Source organism: Anarrhichthys ocellatus, unplaced genomic scaffold (genome assembly GCF_004355925.1).
Source record: "Anarrhichthys ocellatus isolate YVR2014 unplaced genomic scaffold, GSC_Weel_1.0 scaffold14, whole genome shotgun sequence".
NCBI classification, from domain to species: Eukaryota; Metazoa; Chordata; class Actinopteri; order Perciformes; family Anarhichadidae; genus Anarrhichthys; species Anarrhichthys ocellatus.
In genome coordinates this window covers 1,986,844-2,004,527 of record NW_022280044.1, presented here as the reverse complement: position 1 = coordinate 2,004,527, position 17,684 = coordinate 1,986,844, and the positions used below count along the sequence as shown (strand labels likewise).

General features: G+C 40.5%; 1 protein-coding gene across 2 annotated transcripts in view; it reads left to right on the top strand.

Moving 5' to 3' along the window:
* Positions 1–13,955, top strand: part of elp2 (elongator acetyltransferase complex subunit 2) — a 28,176-nt gene extending 14,221 nt beyond the window's left edge. For both annotated transcript variants that reach the window (XM_031853955.1, XM_031853954.1), the window contains exons 11-22: positions 1,315–1,446; positions 1,947–2,096; positions 3,008–3,199; positions 3,467–3,536; positions 3,751–3,846; positions 5,334–5,391; positions 6,404–6,476; positions 7,160–7,352; positions 9,853–9,974; positions 10,108–10,250; positions 11,654–11,767; positions 12,278–13,955. In XM_031853955.1, the coding sequence (XP_031709815.1) occupies positions 1,315–1,446; positions 1,947–2,096; positions 3,008–3,199; positions 3,467–3,536; positions 3,751–3,846; positions 5,334–5,391; positions 6,404–6,476; positions 7,160–7,352; positions 9,853–9,974; positions 10,108–10,250; positions 11,654–11,767; positions 12,278–12,461 (1,527 nt within the window). In that variant the 3' untranslated portion in view covers positions 12,462–13,955. The remainder of the gene's footprint in view (positions 1–1,314; positions 1,447–1,946; positions 2,097–3,007; positions 3,200–3,466; positions 3,537–3,750; positions 3,847–5,333; positions 5,392–6,403; positions 6,477–7,159; positions 7,353–9,852; positions 9,975–10,107; positions 10,251–11,653; positions 11,768–12,277) is intronic.
* The last annotated feature ends 3,729 nt before the right edge of the window (positions 13,956–17,684 follow it).

Sequence of the window (17,684 nt, the reverse complement as noted above, 5' to 3'; positions counted from 1 at the left end):
TGAAAAATTTAAAGGGGTCTGAATACTTTCCGTACCCACTGTATGTCTGTACTCTTACTCTCTTTCACTGTCCGTTTATACTTCCGTGACGAAGCACGTTGTCTCTTGAACAAGCCGGCTGTAGGTGCAAATATTGACAGCTCGTGGTTGGAACATCTCTCTATTGCTTAAATAAGAATTCCCGTGGATTCATTTCTACATTGTTTCAAGTTATTTCTGTCTAGTTCCATAATCCTGCATTGAATCCTACCGATTATGCAACAGGATGAGATATCAACCTATTTAATCCCATCAGTTTTAAACGTCTTGTTTCTCTATTTCCGAATGTAATTTCTGTTCTCTATGGATATTAATGTCAATGACACGATGAATGAATACAGATTGTAATTCAGTTTTTACATTTTTAGAACTAATCGGAAGCTTTTCATTTCACAGTATGGCTGAATGTTCATTTTTAGTTGTAATCCTGTCTTGACGCACAAAAGCAAGGTCTGAGATTAGACAGGTGGCCAGAATCCTAAAAGAGTCATTTTAATTTTCTAGCATTTTTCTGAGCTGAGGCAGTGATTTGGGGTGTTGTTTTCAGTAGAAGCTCAGACCCTACTGTCTATATATGATCTGCCTTATGAGCATCACGCAGGGGTCACAAGCTCTCACTCAAATCCAATTTATTTAAATCCCTCTGGGTTCTCAGGCGTTGGCATTTCTCATGATTATTTGTTTTGTGTGATACGCTGCACTGCGACTGCTTTCACTTTGTAGACAAATGTATTTTGTTAGAAAGACACAACAGTTTATTCAGCTCTAGTAAGTCCCATTTTGCATAATTTCTCATTTGACTTGTCAGCTTAATTTGCTGTTTTTTTTTCCACCATCATGGAGCGTCATCATTAATAGCCTCTTAGAGGAAGACTGAGAACAGATATTAAAACTTTCTATCTCACTCTGCTTCTTTTCTATGAATCTAGCCCGTAGGTTTACACAAAACTCAAACGTTTGAGAACCAGACTGTATATACTAAAATATACCGCATGTCAGAATATCGTATAGGATTAAAGGAGGCTAAATTCATAACTCTCAGAAATAGCATAAATAACCTAATTTACGCTGCTGCTTTTTCTCCATATGTGGCAGTGAATGCACCTCCTGTGTCCTTCATCTTTGTCTGCAGCAAGTCAGTGACTCTGACCCAGAAACCAGATGTTCTTCAGCCACCTGGTGTCCGATACGAGTGTGTTGAAAAGGCAGATGAGTTGATGCTTCTGATCAGTAATGATCGCCCTCATCGCGTTTTTTTTCTTTCTTTCCCACCAGGTGCGTGTAGGGGAGGTTGGTGGCAACACTCTGGGTTTCTACGGCTGCCAGATGAGTCCGGATGGCTCCATGATCGTGGCTCACGCTTTTCATGGAGCACTACATCTGTGGTGCAAAGAAAAGGACAAAGAGGTGAGCCTCAGCTACTCTTAAATATTCAAATCAATATAATGCCAGTAGTTTTAAAGTTTGCACAAGAAAGTTTTCCATAAAGCACTGGAATTCTAAGTATGTTTCATGTTGGATTCAATGTTAGTGCATTGCTACAAAGCTACTCTGTGTGAGACACAGTGATTCGTGTAATTAGTCTCTTGTCTGCCACTAAATTTGACTGGCTTTGCATGTGTCTTACTCTGGTGTCCCTGGGAAAGAGTGGGAGCCTGAAGAAATAAAAGCATTTCAATTACGCCGGCTCGGAAGGTGAATTTAAACTTCAGAGCAAACTTGAAGGTGTTGATGACTAATTCAGAGGTTTCAAAGGAAATCAACTTCACAGACGGCAACACCTCAATTATAATCGCCCACTCTCCAATGCCAATCATATTAGTTATTGAAGTGATGTGTATGTAGAGGGAAATTTAAATAGGAAATCAGGGGTTTGAAAACTGATCATTGCAATGCTGTCTGACCAGGGACGATGGAGGCCTGGGGTTGTGATATCGGGTCACTTTAATGCAGTCCAGGACCTGAGCTGGGATCCTGATGGTGAGTTCATCCTCAGTGTGGGCTCAGACCAGACCACCAGACTCTTTACTCCATGGAGGAACCAAGATGCCAAAAAGGTAAAATAGCCTAAGAGTCATCTGTAACATGTAGATGTAGGAGAAGAATTGCAAAGCTGATTTTAGCTCAGTAGTAGTAGTGACAGTATTTTTAAATGTTGTAAGTGCATAGTTAGCATGTGTAGGTTAAACGCTACCGCGCCACATTTCTTTATTCATGAGACAAATATAAAAGACCGTTTTCACACACCTGGCATCAGCATGTCGACTTAAAGACTTCTTCATTTCTTCTTCTGCTCTCCAGGCTGTGAGCAATAGTTACTTAGTATGCGTCTCTCCTCTCAACACCGGCGCTTTGTATTAACCTTTCTGGGATATAGTCTGCACCGAATATATATTCTACTTGTCGAGTTTCCTCAAATATGTGAAGGAAATGTTCCTGATTGAATTTAGTAGGTTGTGACTTAATAATAAAGAGTTTCTTATAAGTGATTTATTTTCGAGGGAAGGAATCATGACTTGAGATACAGGGATTGATTGGTCACAAAAAGAGTACTTCAGAAAACCCTTCGCCCACTTGTTTCTTCACCTCGGGTTTATCCGGATGAAATTATTAGAAATGGGGTAAAACATGCCAGTTTGGCATCTAGCTCAGGTAGAAACATAATGAAGTTTCCAGCCTTCATTACGTTATTGACAATGCCACTATATGCTGGTGTTATTGCACTGGAGCCTTCAATCTTCTCTTGTAACAACACTTCTGCATCTTAAGCTGGAAATGTTTCATTTGAACAAGAGAATCAATGTTGTATTTGGCTACAAACTCCTTGATGTAGGACCAAGAAACACAGTTCCACAACATCAGAGATCTATTGAAACACTTCCCCTGGCAGCCACGTGCGGCTGGTTGGAATCCTCATCACCAGAGCTACATCTTTATAATATCTTTCTGTGTCCTTTTCGCTCTGCAGGTAACCTGGCACGAAATCTCACGGCCACAGATCCATGGATACGACATGCAGTGTCTGGCAATGGTTGGAAGGTTTCAGTTTGTGTCGGGAGCTGACGAGAAGGTGCTGCGAGTGTTTCAAGCACCTCGTAATTTCGTGGAGAATTTTGCTAACATCTCTGGCACGTCAAGAGAAAAGCTGTTGGCATCTAGTGTGAGTGCCAAATTAAATGACTGTCTATTATAATATTTTCAAGTATTTTTTTTATTGCATGAGTAGATATAGTCAAGTGATTAAGTCCATCACCTTTAAAGCCGTCTGTTCAAAGATCAGGTCAAACTTTTTTTGTCGTCTCACTTTGTTTTCCAATGTTAAGATTTGCTGAGGAGACGGCCCACCTAGTTATTGGGGTGTGTGTGTGTGTGTGTGTGTGTGTGTGTCTGTCTCTCTATGTCCATTCATTTATCTGCTCGTGGCCAGGACTCTGCTAACCTTCCAGAAGGAGCCAGCACACCTGCCTTGGGTCTGTCCAACAAGGCTGTATTTCAAGGTAAAATACTTGCTCAGCTCCACATCAAAGTGTTTCAGCGCTCGGGGTTTGGGGCCAAGTTTTATTTGATGATCAATTTTCATGAGCTCCAAACACAGCAGTTTGAGACAGCAGTGTCATATTAAACTGAGGGTTTGTTTAGTAGTTTTGTTCATTTTATGCAATGTATTCAAATAGTCAAATTAATTTACAGATATGTCATTTACATTTACAGGTGACCTTGCCCCAAAACCCAATGAAAAGGAGGGGCAGTTCAACAGTGTATCTGATCAATACCAGGAGTCTTACTTTCACCCGCTCATCATGACTGGTACTGTACACACACCTGCAAAAACAACACTTTCAAGTATTTTTCCAACATAACATGGTCATTTCTAAGATTTAAAACCTCCCCGATGAATAATTTAAGAGCAAAAATGCATCTCTGTCCCCTCCACAGCATGAATCATAGTCCTCATTGTTATCCACTCAATAGCCTCGGTACACATTTAAGAGTTCCAGTCTGCCCGTCGCTAAATGTTCTTATAAGAAACAATTATGCGCGGCCAGATGGACAGCAAGTCATTACGGCTCTCACCATGCTGTACTCCCACAGTGCCTGAGGTCTGCTGGAGGCTGATGGTATTACAGCCAGAGAGGGGATGAGAGGAAAAGGGTAGTGGGTGAGGAAGAGGAGGCGTCAGGAAAAGGGGATGGGAGTAAAAGCAAAAATTAAGACAAGAAAATTGTAGGTTGTTATTAAAAAATAGAATCAAATCTCAAATCTAGGATCAAATGTATGGGTTTGGGAATGGAAATGCCATTGAGTTGATGTGACAGAGGAAGAAGAGTATAAGAAACTAAAGCAAAATTGAGAAACTAGTTGCAGGGAAGGGGCAGATGGGGAAATGGATGAGAGTCAAATTAAGAGAACATAGCTTGGCACTTTAAAACCCCCGGGCCAGAGGGTTTCAAGAGCTGTCATCAGCATGATTGAAGCCACTCCTTAATCTGCAATGCTAATTAGAAAGCAGGCTTATGTGATTGCAAAGTTTATGTATCGATAACCCCGGGCTATGTAGGGAGCAAAGTGCGGAGACTGTTGTTGACAATGCATTTTCACTCCTTTGATTGGCTTCCGCAGGCAAGGAGACAAATTAATAATTAGGCAAAATGGGAAGTCGATGACCAACAAGAAACACAAGCAGTGTAGCTTTCAATTACATGCAACGCGAACGCAGGATGGGCTTGTGCAGAGCCTGCAGTGTGAAGGAGAAGATTGGCACCGGGCTATATTTGATCCCCCTCAAAGCCAACAGCCGTTAAGAATCAGAGATAAAGCTGCAGTTGTTTTGAAATAGCTTTTTTGGGGAAAAGCGGCAAGTTTCAGGGCTGAGGATTTCATGCAAGCTAAATGCTGAAAGAGGCTGTATGTGAATGTGAGAGAACATTGTCTCCAGGCAATCAATCGTGTTTTCAGTCTTCCATGTAGTTTTTAAGTTCACTTTTTCTGTCTCTCTCTTTTTCCCCTTTTAATTTGTGAGCCTCTCTCTCACACACACACACACACACACACACACACATGCAGGTTTATATCTGTCGCTCTTTGGGTTAAAAGAACAGGGATTTAAAAGAGGCAAATTATAATAGCCACTTGGGTGTAATCCTCATTTAGTAAATTGGAAACTGGTTGTATTTGAATTTTAAAACAGCTCAGTTTTCAGGGCCTTGCAAATGACAGTTATGTAACGATCTTAAAGTTAACCGTGTGTGTGTGTGTGTGTGTGTGTGTGTGTGTGTGTGTGTGTGTGTGAGAAGAGCCCCCACCAGAGGATCATCTTCTCCAGAACACACTGTGGCCTGAGGTCCAGAAACTGTGAGTATCTGAATGTCTCTCTGCTAACAGCGTTCCCAAAACCCTCTCCGCTTGTCTTTAGTTTAATTTACCTACTGGCACAAACAATATCCAGAGTCCTGAGACATGATACAGTAACAATCCCCACTACATGTTTTCTTTTTATATACCTACTTTCTCTATAAAGACACCAGAGTTTCCATATTACTCTTAATGAAGCAACATTTCCAGATGGAATTTTGTTTGTTTGGTTTTGCCCAAAGGGTTTATTGTAACTGAAAGGGACGAACTTCCCAAAGCCCCTGTTTGTCTCCCTCCTTGTATTCATCAGCCAATCAGCTTCTTGCCATCCCATGAGCCCCTTCTTTAGGCTGAATATATTGCTTCCATTTGTGGCCAATGTTAAATCCATTTACCTGTCAATCCGCCATAAACATGACGTATGGCGGGGCCATTTGTTCGCGTTGTGTGTGTTGAAAAGCATTTTCTCCCTCCCGTTGGCTTCACCCCTTTGAATCATTTAGTGCATAATAAAAACATTAAAATGAGTAAGTGCCCGAATTATTTTTGTGGCATAAATAATACTCTGTGTCGTGGCCAAATTGCTGCAGCCTTTGAAAGCTTCGTGGTTGGGGAGGAATTTCTCTCCGTTGCGTTGCAGGCTATGATTTCACTTTGTTGACTCGTCGGCATTTTAAAACGAGCAGGTGATGGTCGGCAAGCTGAAACTAATTAGGCTGCGATTGATTAGCCGGAGCATCATCATTGTTCATCTCTGTCAGCGGGAGAAGGACCAGTCATTGCAGATCAGCATTTTAATTTCACACTCTGTCTGCTTATTTACCTGTCAGCAAGCAGCGATGGCTTGAGCCTGGAAGCTTATCGGGGGAAGAGAATACTTAATTTACTGTCAGTCTGGGAGCGCTTTCTTTGTTGTTGTCCTTCACCCGTCTCTCTTTCAGATCCTGTCTGTCCTTCCACATATTCAGTACAGCTGTTGGCTTGTATGATTGTCCTCCTCTGTCTCCTATAGGTACGGCCACGGCTTTGAGATGTTCTGTCTTGCTTCAGACAGCGCCAGGGCGGTGGTGGCATCTGCATGCAAGGTCGGTGTGATAAATGTTGAGGCCAGAGACCACATAACCCCCCCAACCCACCCTCAGCAGAGAGCATCGTGACATATTTACCCTGCACACTTATATTCTCTCTCTCTCTCTCACTCACTCACTCACTCACTCACTCACTCACTCACACACACACACACACACACACACACACACACACACACACACACACACACAGCAGGCTTAGATGGCGCTGTTAGTCAGGTATTGATAGGAACTACCTTGTCCTTACCTTGAGTGCAGACAAATGCACAGTTGTTAGCCATCACAGATGTTTCTGTCTTCCTGTGGCATACAATCTCTCCGCCTCACTTTGACTCTCTACCTCACCCACCTTCTCACTTTGCATTCCTCTCCTTTTGCTCTTCTCTTCATCACCGGTTTCTTCCAACTATCCTGCTCTCTTTCCTCTGCACCTCCTTTTTCTTTATTCCCCCCCCCCCCAATTACGTTCCCTTTAATTTATTATTTTTTTCTCCAATAAGCAAGCGAGCAAACAAACTTTCTATAGTATCTTTCAAAACAGAAGTGCGCTGCAGAAGGGGAGAAAAGTATATCGAATAAGGAGAAATGAGTGCACAAAGTAAAAGGCAAAGAAAACTAATTCAAGTTTCTTAAAGTATTTTTTCTTTGTAGATAAATTAATTAAAATCCGTCTTTTCCAGGCATCTAAAGCCGAGCATGCAGCCATTCTGCTGTGGAGTACCGCTACATGGCGCCAGCTGCAGACGCTGCCGTGCCACACCCTCACCGTCACCCAGATGGCCTTCTCCCCTGATGCACAACTCCTATTGGCTGTTTCCCGGGACCGCACCTGGTCTATATGGCGACGGAACCTTTCCACACCTGAAAGTCCAGGTGAGAAGGAGCAAGGAGTTGTCACTAATTAGGGGGTCCACCTTAAAGGAATTTATTTAGCTGTCGCAGCTCAGGATGAGTTAATAGTTCTTCGTGGGGCTTTTTCAAATACATTTAGCTTGATTAGAAATGTGTTTGAATAAATTACAACACAAGGAGACAATATTGGAGCCTCACTGGCAGACAACACCAGCTCCCCTGAGACAAATTAATTAAAATAAGGTAAACCCACTGGGCAGATTTGTTCCAAATCAAATTCCAAGTCAAGCTGGCCTGATTAGAAGGACTCCCCTAATTAATACTGTGAAGAGACAAACAAGTGATGCATTGACTGAAAGTAGTCCAAAAGGAGCTAATAAATGAAGATTATTTATTAAATTAAACCATGTTTTCAATGCATTTTTGTGTAAATTGACCACAATTAGAATTTCACTAACTTCCCCCCTATAACATATTAATATCTTTATTGCATGTAATACTTTGGATAGTAGGTGCAGGAAAGCTTTGACATGAGATAAAGAAGGAAACTATCAACGCTGTAAATACATTTCTAGAGCTGTGCAACCCTTGTTTGAAGAAATACAATCATAATAGGTGTGTAGTGGCTTGTTCTTTTGAAAACATCAATCTCAAAGCCTCCTTTTGGAGGATTACTCATTCAGTCTGTTTTGCTTGAGCTTTGACCTCTTTCAGTGTACGCTCAGTGGCGGTGACATTAATGGTTGGAGGAACAGAATTGTTCCTGTCAGTATCCACATGGCCTTAGAAAGTCAATCCTCTCAATCCAAACCCTAGAGAGTCCCATAGAACTCTATTTCTCATATTATAGCCTACTGTTTGCAGGTGGTTTGAACATAAAATACCTCAAATAACCTCATAGTCATTGTCTGCACTTGTCAATGTGGTGCAAAATCCCCCTATTATATACTTTCTCTGATGTACTTCTTCCACCTACATGCTACTGCTGCTCCAGTTTCCATTTCAACCATTTTCTTATAATATAATACATTTTTTAATCCCTTTTTAATATATTGTCAATATAACTTATTGTTTGATTTAAATTAAACATGTTGATAAGAGATGTCACAAAAGTTCAATTACCCTTTTTGGAAATTGAAACCACATTTTTACCACAATTTTTCTACAAGTGGGATCTGTGCATCCCCTCTTTCCACTCGCGTCCTGCAGGGCCCCTGCTGTAAATAAGAGTGTCCTCCTGTAGAGTTTGTTTATATGAGAGAATCTCCGCACCTTGACTCGGACAAATAACCCAATCCTGCATCCAAGGTGAGCAGAACACGACGTTTAAGCCCAGAGGATTACCTCCTACCTGCACCTGGTAACACATCTTACAGCTCTTTTGGCTGCTCAGGAAGGTTTTAATGGGCCGACAGAGGCTAAGCAGTGCTGCACTTTCCTGTTTGCCTGTATAGTGGACTGCACAGAGGCAGGGGTGGTGTTTTGTGAGAGAGGAAGGGAGAGATTGGAGGATAGGGGTCTCCGTCTGTTCTGGTTGGCTGCTGAATCACTCAAGGTGATTGTAAAGAACACACGCACAGACCCGACCAGGGAAGGTTAAACAAAGTTATAGCTGATGTAACAAACTGACTCCCTCCATTCTCACCTCTTCTGTGTCTCTTCTTTTCCTCTCACCTGTTTTGTCTAACTACGTCGTCCTTCCTGCTTCTGCCTCCTCCCTTTACTCTCCCTCGACAGTCAAGCACCCAGATGTTTTCTGGTTACCTTACTCTTCTCCTTTTTTTCACCTTTCTGTACAGCTGTTTGTGTAGTCTTTTTATGTGCTGCTTTCTTATCTTTTTTTATGTGTTTTTACGTGTTGTGTCTTGACTGAATGCGGCTCATTTTTCTTCAACTTTGTCCGTCTCCATCTCTGTGAGGTCGGACTAAACGGCCTATCCTGCCCGTCGTGGTCCTCAAATGAGTGTTACTGGACGAACACCCGTGTGTCCCAAACAACACACCTACAAATATGTGTGTATTTTGTGGTGAGAGTGTTGTGAGCACATAGACGCAACATGGTGTTTAAATCAGACTTGTGGCAACACTGAGGTTTTACGGCTGTGTGTACTTGTCCCTTCGGTTATGTGTGTGCCTGTATGAGTGCCAGTGGAGAGCAGCAGACAGGCGGCTGCCACCAGCATACAAACAAGCTCTCTGGGGGAAAAACAATCAGGGGCCTGAAATGACTTAGGCTGGTGAAATAAACAGCAGCAGGTCATAAACCAAAACTGACTGAAGTGAAGGGCTGGAATGAGGTTTCCTGTCTTGGTTATTTGTTGCTCGGGAGAGCCTTTGTTGCTCCAGAGTAGTGAGGTAGGGATCTAGACATGCTGATGTCATGCTACAATATTCATGACACGAAGTTTGACTCCCAGCTCATCGGTCATCGAAAAGGAAGTGTCAGAGAAATGTGACAACAGATAAGTAGTGTTGGGATTGATGATAGCATTTTGAGTGTGACTTGTTTGTATCCATGCAGAGCCTCGGTTCTCGCTGTATGCACATACAGGGAAGGACACAGCCGTACACAGCCGAATCATCTGGTCATGTGACTGGAGCCCAGACAGTAAATACTTTGTGACATCCAGTCGGGACAAGAAGGTAAGTCTCTCCTTTTTAAGGTGGCGGTTGCAGATTGAGGTAGTAATGTAATGAATGCATTTTTGTAGTGAGCATCCATTTATTTATTTTTTATTTTTTATTTTTTTTTTTGTTTTTGTGTGTGCGTGTCCAGGTGATAGTGTGGGGGCCGTGCATATTAGAGGACTCTGGAGACTCTGTACTTCCTCCTGAGATTAAACCATGTTCTTCCATCTTGGATGTGGGAGATTCTGCTACTGCTGTGGCTTTCTGCCCCGTTCTCTGCTCTGATAACAGGTACACACACACACACACACACACACACACACACACACGTGCGCGCACACAAGCAGATTGTGTTTTTTTTTATTATTATGTTTTGGGGTTTTACTATTCTTGTGAACACAATATCTCAGGAGCTCCTGGAGGGAATTTCTTGAAATTTGGCACAAAAATGTATTTGGATTTGAGGATGAACTGATTAGTATTTTGTTGTCAAAGGATATAATTCTATGAAAATAACTCTTTTTATGACAACTTCATACAAAAACGGTCAAACAGGTAAAAATAATGAAGTTGTGACAATTTGGACAGACGTGGATTTAAACTGCAACTTGACAATATATATATGTGTGTGTGTGTGTGTATGTGTGTGTGTGTGTGTATATATGTGTGTGTGTATATACATACATAACATACATACGTACGTATGTATGTATATATATGTATATATACATACATAACATACATACGTACGTATGTATGTATATATATGTGTATATATGGCTGTACTAGCTCAAAAGGGTGCTTCTACTCAATACTGAGCAAAGGGTCTGAATACTTGTGACCATGTGATATTTCAGTTTTTCTTTTTTAATAAATTTGCAAAAATTTCTACATTTCTGTTTTTTTCTGTCAAGATGGGGTGCTGAGTGTACATTAATGAGAAATAAAATGAACTTTTTTGGCTGCAATGAAACGGAGTGAAAAAATTTAAAGGGGTCTGAATACTTTCCGTACCCACTGTGTGTGTATATATGTATGTATGTATGTATGTATGTATGTGTGTGTATATATGTGTGTATGTATATATATATATATATATATATATATATATATATATATATACTATGACTATATCTCGTCTTATCATACTCAAATCCTTTCTTATCCTTCACAGATCTGGTTGTTTTCTACTAATGTAATGTCATTATCTACTAGAATGAATGATCAAATATAGTTTAAAATGTACTCAAGAAGGTGTCTGTTTAGACAAACGTCTTACCTTCCCGTTCAAAAGTTACGTTTTCACTTCACTGGATGGTGTCCATCTTGGATTTCTGGTTCAATAATAACGTCAAACTGTTGTCCTCCTAGTGGTTGGCTTACACCAAAAATGTGTCTTCATAAATGATTGTAGGTGCTGTGGTTCAAAAGTGAATTTGTCAAGATAACGCTAGCAGCCATTTTGGATTTGGCCCATTGTCAAAAACTCCCTGGAGGGACTTGAGAATAATCATTTTATAAAAGGTCCATAGAAGTCGAATCATTTATGAAAACATCTTGGCCAGATAATCGTAACGGAATTGAGGTTTTGGACGATACTATCTGAACAGACTATTTTGAACAGACAAGAATGGAAACTGCAACTTGACTTTTACTTGTATTTCATTTGATATATGTTTTGGTCCCTTCCACAGCTACCTGCTTGCAGTGGGCCTGGAGGGCGGCAGGATCTTGCTGTACAGGTGGAGCGCTGGTCAGGAGCCTGCTGGAGGACACGACTGGAGCAGCTGTGGCGAAACGGACATTTCGTATCCTTACAACACAAACAAAGTTCATCTGAAGCACATGCCACTTTGAAAGGCCTCCAATGGCTCCTGGTAGTAGATATTTACAGTACATTGGGTCACAGTAACAGTAGTTGGTATGTATTATTAAAGAGAAAAAAAGTCAGCAGGCAGCTTGATTTGATTGGCTATGTTTCTTTTAGCTGGGCAGCAGCTAGGGGGGGGGGATGCATCGCTGGTACTTTAGGCGTGCGTTGTTTCCCACATGGATGTGTGAGTCATCTTCTGTCGAGCTCAGGAAGTGAATTTTAAGGCAGGTATCTTGTATTTGTGTATTAGAAGGCCTCTGTTCCTCAAGCTGCTGTGCTGCTCACAACCGTACTTTTGTTGCTCACAAGTTTGGGTGACAGAAGTTTGAGTTTGTCTTTACTTTGTTGTGTCTGAGAAGGGCAGACATTGCAGTATGATTGTGAAGGTATTTCTCTGTCATCCAGGGTATTCCGTTGTTTCCCTTCATCACATGTACTCTTGCAGACAGAGCCACGCTTTGACGGTCAAGAGGCTCCGCTGGAGGCCCAGGCCCGGCCGAGTAGGTCACGAGAACAACAAGCTGGATGGACAGACTGACGGAGAGGCGGAGAACTCCTGGGTCCAGCTTGCCAGCGCCAGCGCCGACCACTCTGTCAAAATCTTCAACATCAACAAACGGGCTCTTTAGCACCCATAACAGTGACACTATTATGTCTCTCATGCAGAGAGACACTTGGATGAGGGCCACAGGCCTGACTGTGGCACAAAAGCCACAGCTGCTTGCTGGCAAGCCATTCAATCCCTGTGACAGCGAGTTAAGTCATGGGTCAGTCGCAGGACAAACCCACAGCACACATGCCCTGCAGTCTGTCTGCACACAGCTGAACAGATTTGATGGGTGGAAGCAAGATGGTGAAAACACCATGACCCTAGGGTGGTATGTTGCCACTTCAAAGTGTTTTAGATTCAGAGAAGACAACACAGCTGGATATATATACATACACAGATCGCATATTTAGACTAGTTATCCAAGTTAACATTTATACGGTGAATGGGTGCTTTTCAGTGACCAATCGAAGAAGTTAGTCACACAGATATATTGTTTATTTGTTTTATGACAAATTAATAAAAAGAATGTGTGTATATCCAAATTTGAAAGAGTCTTTGGTGTCTCAGTTAAGTTCTAGTGATTGTAAAATCACAAAACTGTTAAATACAAGATGGTATAAGATCACAGAACATTCATGGTGTGTAGCAGAGCCATTACTTAAAGGTTCGCATATGGTACCTTTGTTTATTTTATGTTAATTTCAACCATTATGCAAGTCATGTTGCTGTATTTCAGATTGGGTCTTCCAGTTACATGGAACTTAAAAATGTGGCAAAAATATATTGTTTTATTTTTTATCCTATTATCTTGATGTTATCTTGCGTCTCCACAGAGTTATCTTACTAACAGTGTTCGACCCCCATTTTAGGAACCACATGAATTTGAAAATTGTAAGCAGTTGGCAGTAAGTTGTAGTTAAGAAAATAAAACATATAGTTTACAGGCAGGATTTTAAACTTTGCAGTAGATTAAGATCAATCAATGCAGGACTGTCCAGTTATTGAACGCAGCAGCTTAAATAGATTAAGATTGCTTGCTTTTGGAGATTGAGCAGAATTCTCAAGGACAGAGGAAGACGATGTCTTCGATTTACTATGGGCTCAGCTGAGTGTGCCATCATTATATGTCGGCCATAAATTTACCTGCAGGAGATTGTAACCACTGGCCATAACTCTCTCTCTCTAATCGCGTATCCTGGTATGTATGGAGACATCAGTCGACCCACGCCGCACACACTCCTCCCAGAAATGGCTGTTTTTCAAATGGTGAAATGAGGTCTCGGGACAATATGGCCATATATCAAGGGATTTCTCACATCATATATAACATAATGAAATTATTGAATTATTATCAGTGATATTTCAATTTAAACATGAATAATCATCTTGCTTGAGATTGTCATCAACACATTTGAGTGAGGAGCTCACTCAGCAGACTAGCATACTAATACATAGAACATATCCTCTCCAATATGCCCTTGACTACTTCTCTTGATGAGGTTATATTGCCATAATGTGATACTGAGGAGGGATTAGAAGCCACATCTGAAAATCCTTGAATGCTGCAGATTAATGGGGGAAATGGTGACCGTTGGCAAAGGCAATAAACCACTGACAAATGTTACTGACACAAGGGTATACTGGAGATGAATGTATTGTTATGGTGTTGAATACATATTAGTTTTCCAAAGGCAAATAGTTGGATTTCATTTGAAATTGCCTGCTCTTTTTTTTCTAATATTAAAATTGGGACATTGCAGCCTTTGTGAGATAGACAATAATGAAGAATGTGTGTCAGAAATGTGTTTTTAACAGAAAGATTGTTGTTGTTAATGTGTGCACTGTTTGCCTTCCTGTAGTTTGTGAATGAGTCATACGTCAGTGTTAGTTATTCTTGTGTGAGGGGGTGTATGTGTTTTCCTGCCTCAATGCTTCCTGCAGACTTTCTGAGGTAGGATTACAACTGTTGTATAGAAAATCTCACAGGTAAATGCAAACACTGTCTTTTACTCTAGGCAATTTTAAAATCTCATTAAAACTGGCCCACAAGATAGAAATCAAAGTGGCACTATTTATGGTTTATGGAGTTAAGTAATAGTAATGTTAGCTTGCTTATCTCAGATAATCAATCAAAGCCATTGACTGTAGGCTGTATAATAAACAGATCAATCCTAATTTACAATCTCTGTAACGTAGGATAATATCCTACAATCATGCAAGAGCTTTTGTGAGGCTATGCATAGTGGTGCTTTAAGGTAAATGCTAGCATAATTTTAATTTCTGATGTGAATGCCATAAACCAAAGTATTTGACAAATTGAACATTTTAACTTGTGATGACACTAGATGAAAAGTTAAAGGTTTTCTATAAAATACTGGGCATTAAAATGATAGTTTGAATGTTTTGATCATGTGGGGTTGTATGAGGTACTTGTCCATAGTCATTGTACTACCTGCAGCAGACGGTGGTCGGCATGCTCCCAGTTTGGATGAGACAGGTGTAGGTGTTCAGTTAACTTCCCCATCAACTAGGGCTGTCTGACAGCAAGATTAAGCAAAGAAAATTCTCTAAATGTAGCATACTCTAAAACAGGCCTTTCTTTTTCATTGCTAAAATGTGTTTTTCTGCTGCCCCTGTATATTGTAGTTTGTATATTCCTTTGCTCTTGTGTCGGTATTCCTGCCCGTCTTTCCAAACTGGGGGTGTGCCGACCACCATCTACAGTAATACAATGACTATCGATAAGTACCTCATGCAAACCCATTTCAAAATACCTAAACTATCCCTTTAAGCTCAGCAAGCAACGTTTTGCTCTGTAAAGATATAGTGGAGTAATATCGACCTGAGTGGAGAATAAAGTCGCTCTCTCTCTTTGTGTGTTGTAATCCGAGCTTCTCTGTGCTTTGTTTACATATCCGGGCCAACTGCTCCTGCCTTTTAGTGTGTGTTAGTGTGCCCCATCATGGCTGCTGCTCTGCGCTACTCTCATACTGTGAATGCTGCCGTGTACAATTTTGGTTGCAGCCTTCAGTAAATACAGTTATTTGAATGTTCATACACCATCATAAAATACAGTTGTGATATAATAGCTGTCAAGCTCCTCTGAAATTCATGTGTATCCCTCTTCCTCAGATCATTGGAGCTAAATATGTGCATGTGTGCATGAGTTGGGTGGTTGGATATAATACTGGCTCTTCATTTCTCCAAGGGAGCCATCACATGTGAAGGAGGATACATAGACACTTCCCTTCCACTGACACCCAGGTCAACTTAATCAACCCACCTTTCATTTGCACAGCATGATGCCACTGAGACAAGAGAGAAGGTCATGCAGCATTTTACAATCACTGGAGCGTTTCTTCCTGCGGAAGCAGCTCGGCAAACTCTGTGGTTATCTATGAACCAGCAAGCAGCAGCAGAGGCATACTGGATTCAAGTTCACTTGATTCCGTACTGAGATGTATGGACAATAATTACAACCATCACAAGGTTATCAGTTGTCCTGCAAAGTCATGTAGAATATCTGCTACCGAAAGAAATACCACTGTCATGATGTAGCTGACTATGGAGCAAGAGGAGGTGGTTGGCTTAGAACAGCATAAAGACCATACGGGGGAAACAGCTAGACTGGCTCTGTCCACTAGATCTAAAGCTTACTATATAAATTACATCAAATTCTATCTCCATAGTTAACACAAACATTTTAGTTTATGTTTTTATTGTGTGTTTTACCGTTTATTGTGCCTTTTCTTAAATATGTTTTATGTTTTAAAATTAGGGGAGCTTGTATTGTGACATTGTGTTATTTATCTTTTCCTATTTAAAATACCGCTCCTGTTAAGCACTTTGTGCCTATTGTCTGTGGAAAGCGCTATATACATAAATTGTACTTACTTACTACTAAACGAGTATTGATTATAGATGCTTTAAAGATTTGATTTACCCAGATTATGAAAATATATTTTTTTACTTGTCTCTGGTGGTGTGAAGTCATGCATTATTTGCCCATTTTCTCAGATTTAGCTGCATGTTGAAAAAAATGATAGTATCGCATGTTGAAAAAAGTAAAAAGAAATACATCGAAAAAAGTCATAAAAAATTTATAGTATAGAATATGGGAAAGAGTCATAGTGTATATTTCAAAAAAAGTAAGTTGAAAAAAGTCATAATATAGTATGTTGGTGAAAAACTCATAATAAAGTAATAGTATAGTATGTCAAAAAATCATAAAAAAGTCATATTACAGCATGTTGAAAAAAGTCATATGTCTTTCAGGCTGTTGATCAGCAACTGATGAGCCCCGCCTGAGCCTGGTGTGGTTCAAGCCTCTTACTTGGGTGACACGGCTGCTGTTTTGTTTTGGTTGTTTCAGACATTTTCACACATCTACACGTGCTGACAATACTGATTACTGACTCACCATGTTTAGTTTATGTATCCTTTAAATGTATGTGTGTATTTATTACTTTTAACTCGTCTGGTCTCCCGTTCATGTTGCAGCCTTTGAGTCAGATTGCAACGCGTATTAAAAAAGTCATGAAAAAGTCATGAAAAAGTTAAAGTATAACATGTCGAAAAAAGTCATAGTATAGCATGTTGGAATTTTTTTTATAAAAAGTAATGGTATAGCATGTCGAAACAAGGTTTAGAAAAGCATGTCGAAAAAATGTATAATTTGTTATGATAGTGTGATGTTTTAGTGGCTGCCACTTTTATGTAACATTGTCATTAACTCACCGAGGTGAGGTATTGCGGTAATGGCCACGTAATGACCAAACGAGCAGTGTATTAGTACAAAGTTTGGAGAAGTGTATCACTATCTCTGTTGCCTTGCTGTTGGATAACAATCGAGGATTGTTGAAGTTTAATCGCTTCTTATTTATGTTGTTATATCATCAAATTGGAGATCTCAAACCCCACTGATGTGTGTTGTCTACATAGCAATTTACAGCAACCGCCATTTTCTTTTGAACTAGTCAAATGAAGACGGCAAAAAGTACAACGTCCAATCCACTCTCATTCTATTTCTATGGGTGGATCTCTGCTTCTCTTTGAAGCATTAAAGCAGTTAGCGAACAGGTGGAAAACTTCTAAGGTAAATTGTGGGGAAGATTACGAATGTGTTTCTTAACGCTGCCACTAGATGGTACTAAAGAGTGACATTTAGCCGATTCCACCTTAAGCAACTTGAAAAAAAGCAAATTGTGGACTGACTTCTTCATTGATCGACTGCGTGCGGATCAACATTATGAATGCAAACACACTATGGAGAACGACAGGAAGGATTCTATTACATCAAAGA